We start from the raw sequence: 20,920 nt of genomic DNA on the forward strand, positions 1-20,920 counted from the left end.
AGTGCCTCTTGCTGTTAGACCATATGGCTGCATGTACCTACATGACACACTTCATCAGGCTCCACTTGTGGTGCCTACAAGCCTGGCTCCACTTGACCACAGAATCACTGTTCCCTCTGCAGTTCTCAGCTCCCTTGCTTGGTGGTCCAATCCAAACAAAGTCATGGTGGGGACTCCATTCTGCCCTCCCACAAGGGCCACCATCTTGACGGATGCCTTCCTCACAGGATGGGATGTTCATTTAGACTACCATACAGACCAGGGTACATGGACCCCACAGGAGGCCTGTCTCCATGTAAACCTGCTGGAGCTCAGATCAGTCTCCAAGGGCTTCCTCCACCTCATATACTCACTTCATGTACAAATACTATCGGATAATATCACCACAGTTGTCTAGATACCAAACAGGGAGGAGCGAGATCTTGTCCTCTCTTCATGGAGGCATTTGGGCCGTGGAACTGATGTATCAGGAATCAGATTGCCATACGGGCCGCATACCTCCCAGACTTTCAGAATTTCCTGGCAGGCAGACTGAGCTGAAGATTCTGTACAGACCACGAAGGGGAAGTGCATGACACAGTTCTAACCAACATCTTCGCGAAGTGGGTACTCCCCTATAGGAGTTCTTCACGTCACAGTCAGAGAGAAAGCTTCCCATGTATTGCTCCAGGGGAGCCATATGCAGAGACTTGCAGGGCAATGCTCTCCTCATCCCGTGGACAGACTGTCTCAGGTATATCGTTCCCCCTATTCCCCTAATAGCTCAGGTTATACGGAAAGTCCTCTGTGACGGAGTCACTATCATCCTCCTAGCACTCTACTGGTCCAGACAGTTCTGGTTCACAATGTCCTAAAGATGTCCGTGCTCCTGCCCATCAGGATCCACCCATTTCTGGATCTCCTAATCTGAGACCGTGGGACATTCAAGCACTCCAGCCTGGGCTCACTTCACCTCGCGCCCAGGTATTTGGATGGGCATCGGAGATCTGCTGCTCTGCCCCGTCCCAGAAATCCTCAATCAAAATAGGAAAGACTACTAGAGCCTGCTACAAGGCTAAATGGTGCCTCTTTTTGGCCTGGGCACAATGCCACCAACATTCCCTTGACACAGTGGGCATTCCAGTTATCCTTGACTACCTCCTTGCCTTAAAGAAGTCAAGTCTAGCCCTTACTTTGCTGCAGGTACACTTAGCATTCTGTCCTCATGCATCTGGCCCCGATGTGCTTCAATGGGATCTTAATCTTGTCCTGTCAGTGCTCACAGGCCCATCCTTCAAACCTACCGTGACATGTCATAACACACCTCTCCATGAAAGTGGCATTCTTAGTTGCCATCACTTCAGCCAGAAGGGTCAGTGAGCTAGCAGCCATGATGGCAGCCCTACCTTACACAGTATTTCACCAAGAGGAGGTCTCCCTTTGGTTACACCACAAATTCCTCCCCAAGATTATCTCTGAATTCTATATCAATCAAGCAATCCACTTGCCTGTATTTTTTCTGAAGCCTTACGCTTCTCCTGAAGGCAAGAGGCTATGCTCCCTCACCATCAGACGCGCCCTGGCATTCTAGCTGCAAAGAATCAAAGCCTTTAGGATAGGGTTACCATACGTCCGGTTTTTCCCGGACATGTCTGGCTTTTCGGCAATCAAACCCCCGTCCGGGAGGAATTGCCAAAAAGCTGAACATGTCTGGGAAAAATACCTTCCGGGCACTTCTCCTCCCGCGGCTGCTCTGCTCCTCCCCAGACTCAGACTTCGGCTCTGTTTAAGAGCCAAGCTGCCTGAGCCAGCACTACCGGCTTCGGGCAGCCCCCGTGCCTCCGGACCCTGCGCCGCCGGAGCAGAGCAGCTGGAGCCGGGGAGGAGAAGTGCCCAGCCAGCGGCTGGGGTCCGGAGGCAAGGAGGGCTGCCCGAAGCTGGTAGCACTGGTTCGGGCAGCTTGACTCTTAAACAGAGCCGAAGTCTGAGTCCGGGGAGGAGCAGAGCAGCTGGAGCCGGGGAGGAGAAGTGCCCGGCCGGCGGCTGGGGTCCGGAGGCACGGGGGCTGCCCGAAGCCGGTAGCGCTGGCTCGGGCAGCTTGACTCTTAAACAGAGCCGAAGTCTGAGTCCAGGGAGGAGCAGAGCAGCTGGAGCCAGGGAGGAGAACTGCCCGGCCGGGGGCGCAGGGTCCGGAGGCATAGGGGCTACCCGAAGCCCGAGTGCTACCGGCTTCATGGTTTGCCGGGCAGCCTCCAGACCCTGCGCCCCCGGCTGGCCGCTTCCCCTTCCAGGCTCCAGCTGCGCTGGGGAAGCGCTGGCCAGGGGCGCAGGGTCTGGAGGCTGCCCGGCAAACCGTAAAGCCGGCAGCGCTCGGGCAGCCCTTTTCGCGTGGCTGGGAGGGAGGAGGGGGAGTTAGAGCGGGGACTTTGGGGAAGGGGCGGGAAAGGGTGGAGTTGGGGCGGGGCCGGGGCAGGAAAGGGGCGGGGCTATGGCCCGTGGAGTGTCCTCTTTTTTTATTTTTTAAATATGGTAACCCTACTTTAGGAAATCTACAAGGCTTTTGTCACCATCGCAGAAAGGTCATGTGAACAAGCCATATCCTCACAGAGAATCTCTATGTGGATCTCAGGATGCATATTAGAATAATACAAAATAGCAAAGCTCCTCTCTCTCTGCCCTCCTCCCCCCTACCCCCCGCACCCATGGGGGTGTTACAACCCCACTCCACACGAGCATAGTCAGCCTCCATGACATCCTTATCAGATGTCCTGCTGCAGAACATTTGCAAAACAGCAACTTGGTGCTCTATCCACACGTTTATGGCACACTACACCCTGATTCAAGTGGCAGCTGTGGATGCAACAGTGGGAACAGCAGTATTGCAAGCATCGTTGCTGTCAACTTCATCACACTCTCCTCCAGACTGAATACTGCTTGTGAGTCACCCACATGAAGAAGAACTGGAGGTTCCTTACTGTAGCTGGAGGTTCTTCGAGATGCATGGTCCCCTATCTGTTTTCCACTATCCGCCCTCCTTCACCTCTGCTTCAGACCCTACTACATTGCAGTAAGAGGGGGAACTGGAGAGGGGTCAACCTGAACTGCCCCTTATACCTTTGGACAGAAGCATGCGGGAAGATACTGCGCATGTGCAAGTCAATGGACACTGCATGGAAGAATTTCTGAACTCTGGCACATTGCAACCATGTGTACCCACATGTGGAAAACAGATAGGGACCACATATCTCAAAGAACCTCCAATTACAGCAAGTAACCTCCTTCTGTGTTCATCGCTTTACATATAATGTTACTACATACATTTCACCATGATATCATTGACCATCAAGCTATTAGTTTCAAATAATACCTCACAAGGCCTATTCTGTGTAAAGATTATTACAGTGGTGTATAGGGTGTGAATACAGGGGTCCATTCGGTCACAATCTGGTCTTAAAATAGTAACATCATATACAGAAAAGCTATTTTAGTAATTTTTGTGGTAGTTTCTAAGATTTATTGTTTTTCTTCCTCCAAGGCATGGACAATGAAAGTCATCATAGTACTGTAGTCTATCTTTACAGCTAGAGGAATACAAAATTAGTGCCGCTGAAATTTTTTAAAACTCGAAGCCGTTGATCATATATGTGAGATTTTTCTCTACACATTAATTACCCTCAAACAGAATTAACTGTTCTTAAAATCAAACATAATATGCTATTATTCCTTTAGATATAAAGGCACATTATTTTTCTACATTTGGAAGGTACCACCTTTGAGTACCTGAGACTTGCAGCTGTCCAGTTATTTCTGTCCTAATTTGTGGCTCCTTAGTAATGTTTAATGGAGTTCTTGTTACCTGAACATTAAGCCATCAGTAATCTGTAGAGATATCATATCCCTTCATGACTGCTGTAGATGAAGTTTGACCCTCTTATTGTGTAGAGTCTCCATAGTTAATCACTTCTGAATCAGTGGTTACTCATAATGAGATTTAATCCAGGCTGTTGTTATATTTGGTTGAGATTTTCAAAGGTAGGTAGGGGATTTAGCTACACAAGTCATGTTAGTTTCAGTGGATCAGCTTTGAAAATCTCAACCTGAGATTTATTCCAAGCTTGTTCAGATCTCTGGGTGTCACATAGTGCATATGCCTCGCCGATCTTAGCAGATCTCTTCATGCATTTCTCATGGCATGAGGGACACAGGCTCCTGAATCTTGCTCATCCATGGTAAGGTAAAGTGAAGTAGGTTTGGAATCTGGGTTTTATTTCACTTGGGCAGAAGGCTGTCATACTCCTTCAGATTTTTCTTCGCCCAGGATTCATTAATTTTTAGAAGAACTAGTTGAGATGCCCTAGAAGGACCAAAACAGGACTAAAAGACAAACCAAATCCCTGATGCCTACAAGAGGAGTTACCAATTAAGGCTAAACTATGTAGTGAGACCTTAATATCCCAGAAGGATATTTTGGGACATTTCCATGCTTTCACTATGGTAATAGACACTGAAGAAAAATCAAAGACAGAGAAATCATATTTAGCGTTACTGGATTAGGTAGCAAGGCAGCTCTGACTAACATGCCAAATTCCCTACTTCTAATTACTCCAGGGAAAATAGAAGCCAATGCAAAGACATTGGTTTCAAGAGTAACAGTAGACTGGCAGTCTGCCATCTTGCTGGGCATGTATTTGAGGATTAGAGACAACTTCAAAAATCGAATTTTTATTTCCTGGCTTAGATTTTGCTGACAATATACTGTTCCTATAATCACTGTTGTGTAAACTATTGATTGTTCATCTATTGAGGGCATCTGCCATCCAGTTATCGAGTCCTACAGATACTCACGTAGTGCAGTGTCCAGAAACATCTTTTTTTATCCTTTCGCTAGCCAAGAAATTACACCCTTCCTCTTGGACACAGACTCTAGCCACAGTGATTACTGCAACATACTCTGCCAATGGTTGATTGTGAATACCATGCAGAAGTTTCAGCTCATGCAGTATGTAGTATCCCATCCAAAATAAGACATGAAGAGAGAGCGTATCATATTGGCATTCCATTTCTGTCTTGGCTCCTCGTCTAATTCTTTATCTACTTCAAGATCCTGGTCCAAACCATTAAGCCTCTCAATGGGATCTTTCACTCACACATCCCCAAGGAAGGACAGTGACTGACAGCTGATTGAAACATTTTTGGTAGTAATACTTGTGTTGTGGAACTTTTAATACAGAAGATCAGTATGAGTTTGAGTCGTACCTTTTTCATGACACAGTGCAAGACTCACTTCATTACACAAATCTTCCCTCAGTAAAGCCATCTCTTGTTTTCTCCTGAAAAATCAACCAACAAATATTATTTTTAGAAGTGCAACAACCTGGACAAGGATTGAGAAAACAATTATTAGTCAGACTTCTTGTACTTGCCACCTAGACTAGACTACTACTTTGAACTATACATTTGTAGCGATATACCGGTCAAGCACTCTTACTTTCCATTCATACAAGACCCTGAGGAATGATTTTCAGTTTAAGATGCAAGAGAGTGCTGACAGAGGTATATATTTGCAAGTAAAACTTATCTGAAAAGAGCAACTTCTAAGTCTTTGAAACTGTCTGAGAGACACAGGCAATCATTAAAAAAAAATTTGAATTGAGTGGTAATCTTTAGTGGACTCAGAAACACTTAATAGGAAGCATTTCTTCCCCCTGGAAAGTGTTTCCTTTTGGTGCCATTCTAATGCATGCAACTCTAGGCCTTCCTGGAGTCCTTCCTTTATAGTTACAGAAAAATCTTTCTAGGTTTATCCATGAAAACAGATTGGAATTGAAATATGTTTGTAGATTCTGACACTCATCTCAACATACATTGTGGGGTTTAGTCTTGTCAGATGTGAAAATAGAGCCATAACCTGGCTGCTGTTGCTGGGGTCTGGTGTAATAAGAGATTAATCAAAGAGCACTAATAGTGACTGTCAAAGGGTCACTTCGCTTATAAGTCACTAACCAAGACCTTAACTCTGCCATCACTTGGAAGTGGTGGGGATTGTCTCAGCTAATGATGAAGATATGGTGGCAGAGCTGAAGAGTCAGTCAAAATCCAGGAGCAATGTGCCCTTTTGTTTGTTCTTGCTTGGCTTAGGGGTGACATAGAAGTATCACTTCACTTCTTTCTCTCCTTAATGTAGTGTTTTTAGGTGGCCTAAGCAGGACAAGTTTGCGAAGTCCTGGGGTTCAGGTAGTACTGCATTAATCTTGGCTGTTGAAAGCACCTAGTCCAAACTTGAATTAATTCTGGCCTTCTTGGAACACCTAGTCCATCCTGTGTTTGCATCCTCTCCCCCCAAGAGGATTGACATTCTTGGACACTTTATATGAGAGATAATTCTCCCCTTGAGCTGATCTCCAGACAGAATCTGAATTTTTCTAGTTCTAAGCAGTCCTGGTATTCTAAGAAGATGTCCATTGTGTCTGCTATCTTCGAATAGGCTGTATGCAATACACAATTTTGCTGTCCTAGCTTGGAGTCTTTTCTTTTAGAAGAAACTTCCTAGACGTTAAAAATAGGATGAATGCCTCTTGTAGTTGGGCAAATCAAGATAGCCCTAAGTTCATAGTTTACACCATTCCCTTTAGCTTTTTCTTAGACTCATAGACTTTAAGTCTAGAAGGGACCATATGATCATCTACCCTGACCTCCTGAACGTTGCAGGCTACAGAACCTCCTCCCCCAACTCCTGTAATAGACCCTTAATTACTGAGTCCTCAAATCATGATTTAAGGTACAGAGACTTTACCATTTACATCAGTTTAAATCTGCAAGTGACCTGTGCCCCATGCAGCAGAGGAAGGCGAAAAACCCCAAGGGTCTCTGCCAATCTGATTGTGGGGAAATTTCTTCCTGACCCCAAATATGGCGGCCAGATTAATCCCGAGCCTTTCTGCAAGATCCAACAGTAAAACACTTGGGAACGAATTCTCTGTAGTAACTCAGCCCTCCCCATCTAGCATCCGATCACAAGTCATTGGAGATATTTGCTGCTAACAGTCGCAGGTTGTCTACATGCCATTGTAGGCAATCTTATCATACTATCCCCTCCACAAACTTATCAGCTGAAGCCAGTTAGTTTTTTTCCTCCACTGCTTCCCTAAGGAAGCTGTTCCAGAACTTCACTCCTCTGATGCTTAGAAACCTTCATCTAATTTCAAGCCTAAACTTGTTGATGGCCAGTTTTATTGCCATTTGTTGTTGTGTCCGCATTGGCACGTACCTTAAATAACTCCTCTCCCTCCCTGGTATTTATCCCTCTGATGTATTTATAGAAAGCAATCATATCTCCCCTCAGCCTTCTTTTGGTTAGGCTAAACAAGCCAACCTCTTTGAGTCTCCTGTCATAAGGTAGGTTTTTCCATTCCTCTGATCATCTTAGTAGCCCTTCTCTGCATCTGTTCCAGTTTGAATTCATCTTTCTTAAACATGAGACACCAGAAATGCACACAGTAGAGGTCTCACCATTGCCTTGTATAAGGGTACTAACCCTTCCCCGTCTCTACTGGAAATACCTCACCTGATGCATCCATCCTAGGATTGCATTAGCCTTTTTCATGGTAGCTCATAATCATCATGTGATCAACCTGTACACGCAGGTATTTCTCATCTTTTGTCACTTCCAATTGATAAGTCCTCAGCTTATAGCAAAAATTCTTGTTGTTAGTCCCTAATTGTGTGACCTTGCACTTTGCACTATTAAGTTTCATTCCATTTCTATTACTCCAGTTTTCAAGATCATCCAGATCTTCTTATATGATATTCCAGTTCTCCTCCGTATTGGCAATTCCTCCCAACTTTGTGGCATCTGCAAATTTTATTAGCACACTCCAACTTTTTGTGCTAAAGTCAATAATAAAAATGTTAAATAACTTTGGTCCCAAGACAGATCCCTGAGGAACTCCACTAGTAACCTCCCTCCAGCCTGACAGTTCAGCTTTCAGTATGACCCGTTGCAGACACCCCTTTAACCAATTCCTTATCCACCTTCAATTCTCATATTAATCCCCAACTTCTCCAATTTAACTAATAATTTCTCATGTAGAACTGAATCAAATGCCTTACTGAAATCCAGGTAGATTAGATCTATTGTATTTCCTTTGTTAACAAATCAGTTTCCTTCTCAGAGAAGGAGATCTGATTGGTCTGGCACAATCTACCTTTTATAAAACCACATTGGATTTTATCCCAATTACCCGTTTATTTCTATGTTCTTAACTAATTTATCTTCCAAAATTTGTTCCAAGACCTTGCATACAATTGAGTTCAAACTAACAGGTCTGTAGTTTCCCAGATCACTTTTTTTCCCTTTTTCAAAAATAGAAACTATATTACCAATTCTCAAGTCATAGGGTATGACCTCTGAGTTTACAGATGCATTTTTGTTATTTGGCTTCTCTGATTTGTGGAATTGGCAATCAGGAGCCTAAAAGCAGATCACACTAGTTCTTAATTGTGATTCTTGGTTCCCAATGTTGGGGAGCGGGGCACTTTTCAAAGGGGTACCAAACTTACTCAAGGCATTCTTTTTAAAATTTTGCTTGGGTTTGTAATAGTTTCCAACCATTAAGCTGTTCAGGGGGCACTAAATAGATTTCATGGAATCACACGTAGCCCATGAAACGTTGACTGCCTAATGCTACTAGGAAAGTCAGGACAAGACACGATCCACTGAAGCCCCTCAGAAGTAAAAGCTGGTTAGTGGAGCATTACACTGAGACAGATCTTAGAATATCCTCAGGTCCACAGGCCTTTGTAGTAGGCCAAGAAATCTTCCTTGGGGAGGAGATGTGGTCAAGAGCCTGTGCAGCTATGCCTTCTCCCTCCATCTGGACTTTTTCTTGCCCAGATTAGACAAATAGGCTGTGTCTGCTTCCAGCACGTCCCAAAGTTTGCCCCTTGCCAAATTGTCATTTGACAAGCAAACCAAATCAGAGGTACCCAAGTTAATCCATATTCCATCTATTCTAGACAGTCAGAGAGGTGGGCAGAGCCAGCAGGAGATGAGCACATCTGAGGGGACAAATGACTCTTCCATGTGACTCATAATCTAGTGCTACCTGAAAAAATCTGCTGCAAGTGGAAGGAAGCTCTGTGTGTAGGGGAAGGAAATTGCAACTTTTTGGAAGGAGTAGCGTCTTTTACCCACCATCTAATGTTACTTAAAGGGGCAGATAAATAAAATAAACCCAAATGAAGCAAAATGAGGAAAATTCCTTGAAGCATAGACCAAGTAGCTTATTTGGCCTCACTTGGATAATTGGAAGTTGTTGCGCTTGAAGATTTTTGCAAAAAACAATAGACGTGTTTCTGCCAATCTGTTAAGTACTGTAAATGACTAAGGCAGCCAAATGACTATGTATTTTCTCCAAACCCATCTAGTGGAAATATACAGAACTATTTGTTTTTTATGGTGGATTTTATTGAGATAAAAAGATCTTAAAAGTGATAAGACTAGCAAACTTGTGGCTCTGCTATTTCAGGTCTGGAGCTCCTCTAGGTGGCTACTCATGGAATTTCATTTTAAACCATACTCAATGAGTCAAAACTAAGTCCTGAATGCTGTGTTGAGTTTATACAGCACATCAAATAGTACAGGCAACAACAATAAATAGTGCCTATTATTTGAACTATTCACTGGTATTTTGGGATAGTTATGAGTGCTGTTATATAACTTTCTTGTATATGTTAATACCTTGTTAATGGTGAAGTCTAATCAGATAAATGTTGTCTCGTGAGCAGTGTAGATGGGGTCCTGGCTTCTAATATACTTGTTAAATGCACTGTCATTTGATAAGCTATGCACAAAGGATTTAAAAAAAAATTATCTGTTTTTTCTCATTTTGTTGTCTGTAACATTATGACGCTAACAGCTGAAGATACCTAAAAGGATTTTAGACATGGAACATTACAATTCAGCACTCTTGGTTTTTATACAATGTGTGAATTAATTATTTTGTTTACTGAATAAGTATCCAATTAGCACTTGAGATTTCTTTGATGATGAGCTCATTTTGTAAAGTACTGTGCGCTCAAAATAGCAAGGGTAAACAGGAGGTTTGGCAATTATCCCTTTTTTCCCCCTATTCAAGACCCAAAATCATCACAAATCCCCATTTCCCATTCCATAATATGTCCCAACATGCGCTTTGCAGATAATGTCTCAACCACCATGGAACTCCCCTGGAGCATAGAGCCACCCTGCAAGGCTCAGGCAAGTGGTGGCTTTTTTGTTATATAGAATCACAGAATAATAGAAATGCAGGGCTGGAAGGGACCTCGAGAGGTCATCTAATCCAGCTCCCTGTGCGGAGACAGAACCAAGTAAACCTAGACCATCCCTGCCACGTATTTATCTAAATTGTTCTTTAAAAACCTCGAATGATGGGGATTCCACAACTTCCCTTGAAATCCTATTCCAGAGCTTAACTATCCCTATAGTTAGAAAGTTTTTCCTAATATCTAACCTAAATCTCCCTTGCTTCAGATTAATCCCATTACTTCTTGTCCTACCTTCAGTGGACATGGAGAACAATTGATCACTTTCCTCTTTATAACAGCCTTTAATATATTTGAAGACATTATCAGTTCCCCTTCGGTCTTTTTTTTCCCCCCAAGATTAAACATGCCCATGGTCAAGTTTTCTAAATCTTTTATCACTGTTGTTGCTCTCCTCTAGATTCTCTCCAATTTGTCCACATCTTTCTTAATTTGTCCACATCTTTCTTAATTTGTGTACCAGAATTGGACACATTACACTAGCTGAGGCCTCCCCAGTGCTAAGTACAGCAGGACAGTTACCTCCCATATCTTACGTATGCGTCTCAAAATATTAGCTTTTTTCATAATGGCATCGCATTGTTGACTGATATTTAATTTGTGATCCTCTGTCACTCCCAGATCCTTTTCAGTAGTACTACCATCTAGCCAGTTATTCCCCATTTTCTAGTTGTGCATTTGATTTTTCCTTCATAAGTGTAGTACTTCAAATTTGTCTTTATTGAAATTCATCTTGTTGATTTCAGACCAATTCTCCAATTTGTCAAAGTTGTTTTGAATTCTAATTCCGCCCTCCAAAATACTTGCAATCTCTTCCAGTTTGGTGTCATTTGCAAATTTTATAAGCATACTCTCACTCCATTATCCAAGTCATTAATAAAAATATTGAATAGTATTGGACCCGCGACTGACCCGTGTGGGGCTCCTCTGAATGCATCCTCACAAACTATTGATAACTACTCTTTGCGTACGGTCTTTCAACTAGTTATGCACTCACCTTATAGTAATTTCATCTAGACCACATTTCCCTAGTTTGCTTATGAGAATGTCATCTGGGACTGTGTGAAAAGCTGAAGTTTGGCAGAATTTTATTCTGAATGTATTTATTTATTAGAAATGTATTTAATTTGGCAAAATTTTACTTTTATACCAAGTAGAGTATAAAAATAAAAATTACTTGAAACTTTACAAAGCTATGGCATAAGATGCAAAAGAAAAACAGAAAAAAAATGCAAAAGTTTAAAAAAATTAAAAAGTCAGTTACCTCACCCGAGCAGCCAGCTCTGGGCTCCAGCTGGGGTCCTCCAGGAACTGGTGGAGGCAGTGTGCGTAAGGACATTTCATGGAGCAGGAAAGATCATTCCCAACATCAGCACACCTAAATGACTAGAAAGTTTGTTTAAAATCAGCTATATGCTGAAGACTGCTGTTGCCCATCCTATTTAAATTGTTCAGCATGTAATCTTACATTTTTTTGTGAAAGATAGCTACTGATGCACCAGATCATTTTGGTTGCCACGTGAGGCAATGCTTAAGAAGTGGTCCCAAATATTGGGAAATTCAGAAAACTGACTCCTGAGGTAGTAGTAATATTTAATTTATAAGATAAATAAGCAAATAAATCCAAATATCAAATTGTAAAAAACTATTCAGTATTTTGGGATACTTGTGCAGTTTATAGTGTGGAAACTTTCTCCAAAGAAACAGCTGAAGAAATTAATATAAAGCTGTGGATGTAACTCTTCTTTTAAATATATCTGTGTTCCTGTAATAGTGTTGTGTGTTAATGAACCTTGTGTCTTATTTCAGAGAGATTCCCCCTCTACATCCAGACAGTCCCCAGCTAATGGTCATAGCAGCACTAACAATTCTGTTTCGGTAAGACCTCTAGTTCCAGACAGAGAAAGTGTACAAATTTTGTTGGTGCTCATCTACCATTACTGTTATAGTTATATGTGTTCAGTGGAAAAATTGTGTTCTGCTGATATATTCAAAGCTACTACAATTATAACTCCCCATTTTCTCCTTTTAAGGGGTTTTTTTTTTCAACAACATATTCTTCTCATTAACATTAAATTAATTGATTCAATATTAACAAGTGTAACATGGTAGTTCACTCATCTTTAAAATGTTCTTAGCAATCCCCTGGTCCTAGTTTCCTCAAAACTAAGTAAGGATTTAAAGTGGAAGCATTATTTCCATTCTAAACTTTTGAAGCAGTGTTTCAAAGAAGAATAATTGCACAGCAGGTATTTCAGGGCTTTTCCAACCTTGGAGTTTTGAGAGACCTCTGGAATGTGTATTCGTTTCCGCTATCTGAGTTAAGGAATTGGTGTGCCCTCTGCTGTTGTGGTACGTGCACATACTTTGTGAAATATGAGCCTTGCCTGGGTATGGAAAGCAAAAGGAAGTGGCTTTAAACTGCACTACAAACCAAGCTAGTATCATCACATCTTTAACACAAAGTACTTCCAGTTCAGCGTGTATTCAGGTAGAAGGGTGGTCTTGATTTCAGATATTCCTAAATAGATGTTGAAATTTGTATTGTTTATCATTTGTCATTGTCGTGATTTATATGGCAAAACATTACAAAGCATCTGTATCTGCAAGTTCCTTCTGTAAGATTTCTATAAGAGTGCTGCTGACACTCACAGTTCTGCACACTCTGATAACTTCAACAATGCCATCACTTCATGGGATTGTGTATCAACTGAAAAACCCAGAGCAGGGCAACTATTCCGTCAACTATTAAAAGTAAATTACAGTTTAGAAATGGTTAGCTGCAAAGTAAAGTATTTTAATTATAACAATGAAAGATAATTATGTGGATGGAGAATTTCAATACATTTCTGTGGAAAATACTGAACTTGCAACATAATAGACACACTCATAAATTTATTCTTGGTCACAATTTAACATTTAATATCTTTCTAAGATAAAATTTAGTAATATTTATTGTAACTATTTCTTATTTTCTAGAAACACATCTAATTTAAGTATTTCTTAAGTTGAAAAAGGCATTCTTATAGAGAGCCTCTTTCACTTGCAGGTGCTTTTGTGTTGAAGATGCTGAATCATTTATTTAAGAAAAAGCACATTTTCTATCTGCTTAAACTTTTACCTGCTTTCTTCAGCTTGCTGCTAAACAGCCTGGGTTTGATTTTCCTTAAGAAATAAAAACTTCTAAGAAATGAGTTAATGTTTTATACATATGTACAATGTAACATTTTGCTGTAATGTAACAAATTATACTAACAAATTATGTTGTATACTCTAAAAAAGTAAAATGAAAATTTCTTCTCCTGGGTTGGCTTTGTTCTGCAGGACTTGCCATCAACAACACAACCAAAAGGACGACAGGTGAATAGATATCCTCCATGGGAGCTTTTCTAAACTTAGCTGCTAGTAGCCAACCCCTTCTTACCTTTTTCCATTCTGTATGTGCTGGACTATAACATTTAAGCTTGAAGAATGCGTCCCATTTTGTTTTTAACTCATTGTTTATGGCTAATTCACAGTAATATTTTTTTCATCCATTTATATGTGTGAGAGAGACTGGGAAGTTCATTGTAATTTCAGACTGTGTGGTTGTTTTAATTATTAAGAACACATTAATAGACACGTACAGCACTGTTCAAATCAGAAACCTGCACAGGTTTTCACTTTGGAATAAAGTACAGCTTTATTCTGTGCCAGGAATGTAGATCAAACTGAGACAAATAAAGGAAGCTTAAAATAACTTAAAACATCATTCTGAGAAAACTTTAAAAGTTTAGTATTTTAATTAGTTCATAACTAGTTATTAATGTTTACTAAGTGCTGAGGATTACTTTTATGAAGGGCCGCTAAATCTGAAGTTATCATCCCATTTATAAGGCTAATTTACAACCTCATACTCTAGCTTCACCAAAACCAGCACACTGCAAATTTCATGCACCACACTTCATTCCAGAGTGCAGATTTCTTCTGGAAATTTTTGAGCAAATTTCACAAGGAGTTTAAGGGAAAGAAATTATTTTTGTTTCTGATCTCTTTTCAAAGATTTTTATAATGTTTAGCTTATATCTCCGTAAACTGAATTACAGTCCAGTTTCATTTTTCCTGTAGTGCTTACAGAGAAGTTTGGTTTAGTTAGATATTTGAGGGTGTGTAAATATCCAAACACAGGTAATTATATATTTTTATATATATATATATATAAAATACACAAACTCAGGTGTGTGTGTGTGTGTATGTATATATATATATACATATACATATGAATATACATATACATATATGTATGTATGTATATACACACACTTGAGTTTGTGTATTATATATTCTATTATATACCTGAGTTTGTGTATTATGTGCATGCATCTATTTGAAATACACACTGCAATGTTTGCATGGCTCCAGCAGCATTTTGTCCTCAGTGACAGGTGTCTTCTTTGGGCCAGATTCTGCTTTTAGGCTCTTTGGATAGGACCTTTCTTGGCTATTTATGGACCAATGCAGTACTCCGAGTGAGTAAGTATGGCAGAATCTAACCTACTAAGAGCAGCCCTTGCTTTTGCGCAGGTAGAGGGAGCAGAGGGCCCTGGCTACATTGGAGCCAGGTGACATGTGAAACCATCCTTCACCATCAGGAGAGAGGGAAAAGGCGCTCACCCATTGGTGCAGGTTCTCTCTCTCTCTCAGAAGTGCATCTTGGGTCAGAAGAGCAGGAAGAGCCAGGAGGCCCTCCATTATTTAATTATTTTTTTTAACATAAGGAGCTCAAGGGATTTTTCAGTCCCTTCTTAGCCTTATGATCTTGGCCTGAACTAGAACTGTCTTACATAGTTTCACAAGCCAAAGCAGGACATTTCCGTCCCAAGAAGATTCCAAGAAACCCTTTTAAGGGTTCTGCAAATGCTTCCTAATAATTCTCCTCTGCAGTTTCAAGGAACTTTTTCTTTGTTTCAGCTGCCATACCACTATGTTGCACAAGAGGCCCCAGATCCATCTTCATCGGTGACTTCTTGCAGGCCCAACCTTTCCACGGTCTGCCCTGAAGAAGGGAAAACTTCCTCTGAATCTGAACTAGAGATTCATCCCCTCGCTCCAGCAATGCAAAGACGGGGGATAATTTATATGGGAATATCATTACAACCATGAAATTCAAGGAATTCCAGGCTGAACAGATTCTGTAAAGGTCTTTTTTTATCAGGCTCAGTCAGACCTGTTCGAGCAATGGGTTACTCTTCTTTTGTTTCCTGTTTTTGAAGTCCTGCAGTTTCCTTTCCTCTCTAGAGGTCCCAGGCAGCCTGAGTCTAGTCGTACAGATGCTCTGTGAAACACCCTTTAAGACTCTGTATTCAGCTGACTTTTGCTTTCCTTCCCTTAAAGTATTTTTCTTAGTGTCCATCAGTTTGGCCAGGATAGTGGAAGAATCATCTACTCTTTCATGGTTTCCCTCATACCTTGTTCTAATCTACCAGCTGCAGTTGTTCCAGTTTCCTTCCCAGGGTTCCTTTTCACCTGAACCAGAATGTTGCCCAGCCAGCTCTTTCCTTCACCGTGGGCCCAGAAGAGAGTTGGACCCATTCTAGGTTTTTGTAGGACTCCTAAGATATATTTAAAGAAGTCCAAACTTTTCCATAAAGGGCCACAGCAGTCTCTGAATGGAGACATAGTGCACAGGGAAGAATCATGCTGGAAGTAAGAGGGAAAAGAAAGGCGGAACTTCTAGTGGTACAAAATATTGATCACTATTCTAGCCTGTTTGTACCAGAGAGGGGGAAACGCAAAGGTGACTGCAATAATGATCAAATCACAAAAAACAAATTAGTAAAAGCAGTGAAAGTGTTTTTAAATCCCCATTTTACAGATGTCTGTTGAGGAAAGAGGGTAGTGACTTGCCCAAGGCCACACACAGTCAATGGCAAAGTGAGGATAAGATTTTAATTTGAAAGGAAGGAAGGTGGATAAATGTTTATAAATGTAAGTAAAGTGTATTGCTCTGTCTTACAATCGTTTATTTAAAATACATATGATTTAAAGCAAACAGAGCAAATTGTGGTCAGGAAAGTGTCTCTGTACAAACAGCTCCTCCTTACTGTGTGTATTCAGAGACATATCTGCTTACATTTCTGACCAATAACACCTATTAACTTCTTTGTACTGCAGAACCAATAGAGCTATCGCAGAGTGAGCTATATCCTTTTCTGGGTTATATAGCACCAACAGAATTGTTAACTAAGTTCCAAATGCAGAATTTTTCTTACTAGTGAGTCTGCAAGAGCCGTAAAGATCCCAGGTTGAGTCTTCAAGGCTGCCAGTTAGGGGAAAATATCTTACTGGCAAGCAAACCAAGCACATTAAACATATGCCAATAAACATAAAATTCCACAGTGCTGTTTTTACAGTCATTTTTCTGACTATAATCACATTTTAAATGAGGGGAAGGATGGTGTGTCAGACTGGTAGAGCGTCCCCTGTTGAACATTCACCAGGCTGCTGTGTTTGGGTCCAAATTCTGGATCCTGCATGTTTCTAAGCCCTCTGAGGCAGAGCAGCATCCAAGCACTGTCTCTAGCCTCTCAGGCTCTCTCTGGGGATACAGTCTCCCTGTCTAGAACCCCTTGTCAGAAGTGGGACCCCACTGCCCTAGGTCTCTAGACCAGTTCTGTACCCAGATCTCCCCATTATCTTTTCCAGAGCCCTACCCTCATGGGTTCTCTGGTTTAGTTTAACCCTTCAGGAACATGTGACAGTTACACAAATAACAAATCATCATCACCACCATTACAAATCCCAAAGGGACATAGCCTCCTTACACATTGAGTGTCAACCAGACTGATCTCTAGCTAGGTCCTTAAGATGATCCATCTGGATGTTGCATCTGTGTCCATCACTGGCAATCTTGTCATGCCATTGAAACGTTTAACAACCACATAATTGTCAGCCATGTAGCGGCATTCCTTAGTAAACACACTTCATGATTCATTGGTCTTCCAACCTAATAATATGTCCATACCAAGAAAGCTGCCAAAATTAAACCAGTGCTGATGGAGGTGGTTGCGGGGTTCAGCCACGAATATCCTCATTGCTAAAATTGTCCTGCCATTTAATAGGGACCAGCTGTTGAAGATGACCAGAAGTAAAAACATCAATCACCACTCTTCAGTCGTCCTCGGTGCCCATGTTTCACTGCCATATGATACAGTTGACATAATCATCATCCTGTAGATCTACAGCTTTATAATAAGCTTGATGTCCCAGCTTCTCCACAGAGACCACTGATGAAAGGCCTGGAATGTGGCAGCAGCTGCTGCTATGAGAGAATCCACTTCTTTCAAACCACAGCAAACCTTACATGCAAAAGCCCTCTCTCTGGTTTTCTCACCACTCCAAGAATCCTTTAGGGATTTGGTCAATCCTTTCAGGGTCTTAAGATGCTCCTTTCTCCCTGCTCAGCCTTCAGGTTTTTTGTCTCTGTCTTACGACAATTACTCACAGCAGTCAAAAGGTTCTCCCTAGCTGAGAGAACATGTGTCTCTTTAACAGCAACTTCTAATACCTCTTCCTTTGTTCTGCCTTTCTCCTGGGGATTCTATTGCTCCAGCCCCCCACTGCAGACAACCTGAGATCACCAGTTTCCTTTGCTTGGCCAGTCTCTTTAGCATATTCATTGTCTTTCTTGTCAGGGTGCATGGTATTTGACATGGTCCCTGTCAACAAGTAGCTGATTCAATCCATGTTGAGGGTTTAGTTATACATAGAGTTCATAAAATCAATCAGAATTCATAAAGGTATACGTTGACAGATTTCCCAAACCATCACATTTGATCTTGTAACACTAACGTAACTCTGGAAGTTAGGCTATCTGTTTTCTATTCTCAGTCCTGTAACAGATGTTTTGTGTGACCCTGGTCAGGACATTTAATACCTTTTGAGATCCTCTGATTCAAGGCACTAAATAAATGCAAAGCCTTATTATATTATTTAAAACAGAACAGTTAAAAACTTCATTTCTGCTGTTTGTGCTCCTGAAAGCATACCCCTTTCAGACTATTCATTTTAATACCATTGTTCTAGGATGACACACAAAGTAAGAAACTGGTATTGAAAGAATTGCAATTGTCTATCATTGGCACCTATGAGTGTATATACAACTGCGAATGTATTTGCACTAATTTAAACTATACAGAGATTACCTAGAGTCCATCCAAGCAAATATATTTAATAGGTACTATACTGGGTTTTTTATTATGTCTCGTGAGAATTTGGTTTAGTCTAAAGGAGTACTGATAATTATATAGTAATACTTCTTAGCATTAAAATATCATCCAACTTGAAAATGTGTTACGTAGCTTTTGTTGAAGGTAAGTACAGTTCAAGCTATGAAATGTACTAACCTTCAACCTGTAATTTTAGATCACTGCTAATAATATGCAGATTTAGATTTTTTAAAATTTTCAGTAACCCCAACAATCTATATTAAAGATTTGTAGATAAGAGTCCACACAGAGTGAGAACATTTGCTGTTACTCTTAGACTTTACAATATGTAGAAGTCACAAGTATTACAGATAACATCACATTGTCTCCATTGTTTTCAGCTGTCACTTATGCTTTCATCATTGTTTCTTCCTCTGCTTGTAAGCATACAGTGTGTGGTAGCTAGATGTGCAGATCAAATTTTCATCTATTGTACTTACTACCAATGAGTGTAATATGGCAAATGTCTTTTACAAACTCCTGTTTTATAGATATATGTAAGAGCACAATTTGAATATGATCCAGCAAAGGATGACCTCATCCCCTGCAAAGAAGCTGGCATCAGATTCAGAGTTGGAGACATTATCCAGATCATTAGCAAAGATGATCATAACTGGTGGCAGGGTAAACTGGAGAACTCCAAAAATGGTACTGCAGGTCTCATTCCTTCTCCTGAGCTTCAAGAATGGTATGTTTTTTTGGTTTTCTATAGAAATGAATTTACCCTCGGTATAGAGCAGTGCTCTCAACCTTCCCAGACTGCTGTGACCTGTCAGGATTCTGATTTATCTTGCGTACCCCGAGTATCACTTCGCTTAAAAACTACGTGCTTACAAAATCAGACATAAAAACACAAAAGTGTCACAGCACACGGTTACTGACAAATTGCTTACTCTCTCATTTTTACCATAGACTTATAAAATCAATTGGAATATAAATATTGTGCTTACATGTCAGTGTAGGTATATAGAGCAGTGTAAACAAGCCATTGTCTGTATGAAATTTTAGTTTGTACTGAATACACTAGTGCTTTTTATGTAGGTTGGTGTAAAACTAGACAAATATCTAGCTGAGTTGATGTACCCCCGGGAAGACCTTTGCGTACCCCCAGGGATACATGTACCCCTGGTTGAGAACCACTGATATAGAGGGCATGCTGGGTTGGGAGGGGTATGTCTCAGTGGTGGTGCAACATGCATCAATGTGGAGATTTTGGCTGGCACTGCAACCTATAGGGCAGCCCCAGGAGACTGTGTAACTTACCCAGGTCTTCACTCCTGTCTAAATTATGCCAGGGGCCTCTCCAGACCTTAAAGCAGCCTAGCATCAGGGAACACAAATGTGGTTTAAAGCCATCTTAGTCCCCTCTTTCTCCTGGGCTGTGAGCTCTAGGAACAGTCCTTATAGTAATGCACCTGTAAAATACATGTATTAATATTCATATCTCTAACTGAACATCTTTAATAGAAGGAAGTTTTAAGAAGTCTTGTTGTACACCCATAAATTAAAACAGCCTTCTTTTTGAAGTATCACATGTCCTTTTAAATATATGTTTATAATAGCAGAGTTAATACTTCAGTGAACGATGGATACTGTACTAGGTTGTCCATAACAACAAGCTAATTAGTTATTTCTTCCCCTTCACATGTCAGGCGAGTAGCTTGTATTGCCATGGAGAAGACCAAACAGGAGCAGCAGGCCAGCTGTACTTGGTTTGGAAAGAAAAAGAAGCAGTACAAAGACAAATACTTGGCAAAGCACAATGCAGGTATGAGAAGCAAGGGTCTTTGAGACTGGGTTAAAAATTGCTTTGCCAGCCAAACCTCGTTTGTTGTTGGCCAGCTGGCACTGCCATGAACCTAGTGAGTTATATAGGAAAAGTTAAGTTAAGTAAAGCTGTAACTATACCAGCAGTTCTATACTGATTCTCTGTCCAGTATTTAAACTTATAGTTTAACCAATAAGATCAAATCCAAGCAATCTGCAACATGATAAATTCACCATAACATATCCGACAGTAGTATTGTACTGCTCTGGTTTCAGTATTTCAAGGAACTGTGGAAGCCAACAAGATAAAACTTGAGTAGTCTGTATAAAGTGTTTTATACCATACTATACTTCTTGCCTACAGAGGACTCTGCAGCAGCATCCAGACATTCTTGTCAATATAGATTATGTAAATTAAAACATGATTTGCAAAAGGGTGTTTTCTTTCAGCTTTACAGCTGAAAGAAGAATAAATGTCACTATGAAGTTACAAAGTGTGGTTTCACAGTTGAACTTCCAACAGAATAACACATAACTTCTGCTATGTTCTCAAGTTATACTGTAGATTCAGCTTTAAACATATATAACCTTGATTGCGTTTGGAT

General features: G+C 40.9%; 1 protein-coding gene across 31 annotated transcripts in view; it reads left to right on the plus strand.

Moving 5' to 3' along the window:
• The window catches only part of CASK (calcium/calmodulin dependent serine protein kinase), a 412,098-nt gene that overhangs the window by 370,011 nt on the left and 21,167 nt on the right, over positions 1–20,920 (plus strand). For 14 of the 31 annotated variants that reach the window (XM_005301765.5, XM_005301766.5, XM_005301767.5 and 11 more), the window contains 4 exons: positions 12,112–12,180; positions 13,627–13,662; positions 19,040–19,236; positions 20,201–20,316. In XM_005301765.5, coding sequence (XP_005301822.1) covers positions 12,112–12,180; positions 13,627–13,662; positions 19,040–19,236; positions 20,201–20,316 — 418 coding nt within the window. The remainder of the gene's footprint in view (positions 1–12,111; positions 12,181–13,626; positions 13,663–19,039; positions 19,237–20,200; positions 20,317–20,920) is intronic. The other 17 variants (XM_008170894.4, XM_008170895.4, XM_065578676.1 and 14 more) reach the window with 3 other exon arrangements.

Source organism: Chrysemys picta, chromosome 1 (genome assembly GCF_011386835.1).
Source record: "Chrysemys picta bellii isolate R12L10 chromosome 1, ASM1138683v2, whole genome shotgun sequence".
Lineage (NCBI taxonomy): Eukaryota > Metazoa > Chordata > Testudines > Emydidae > Chrysemys > Chrysemys picta.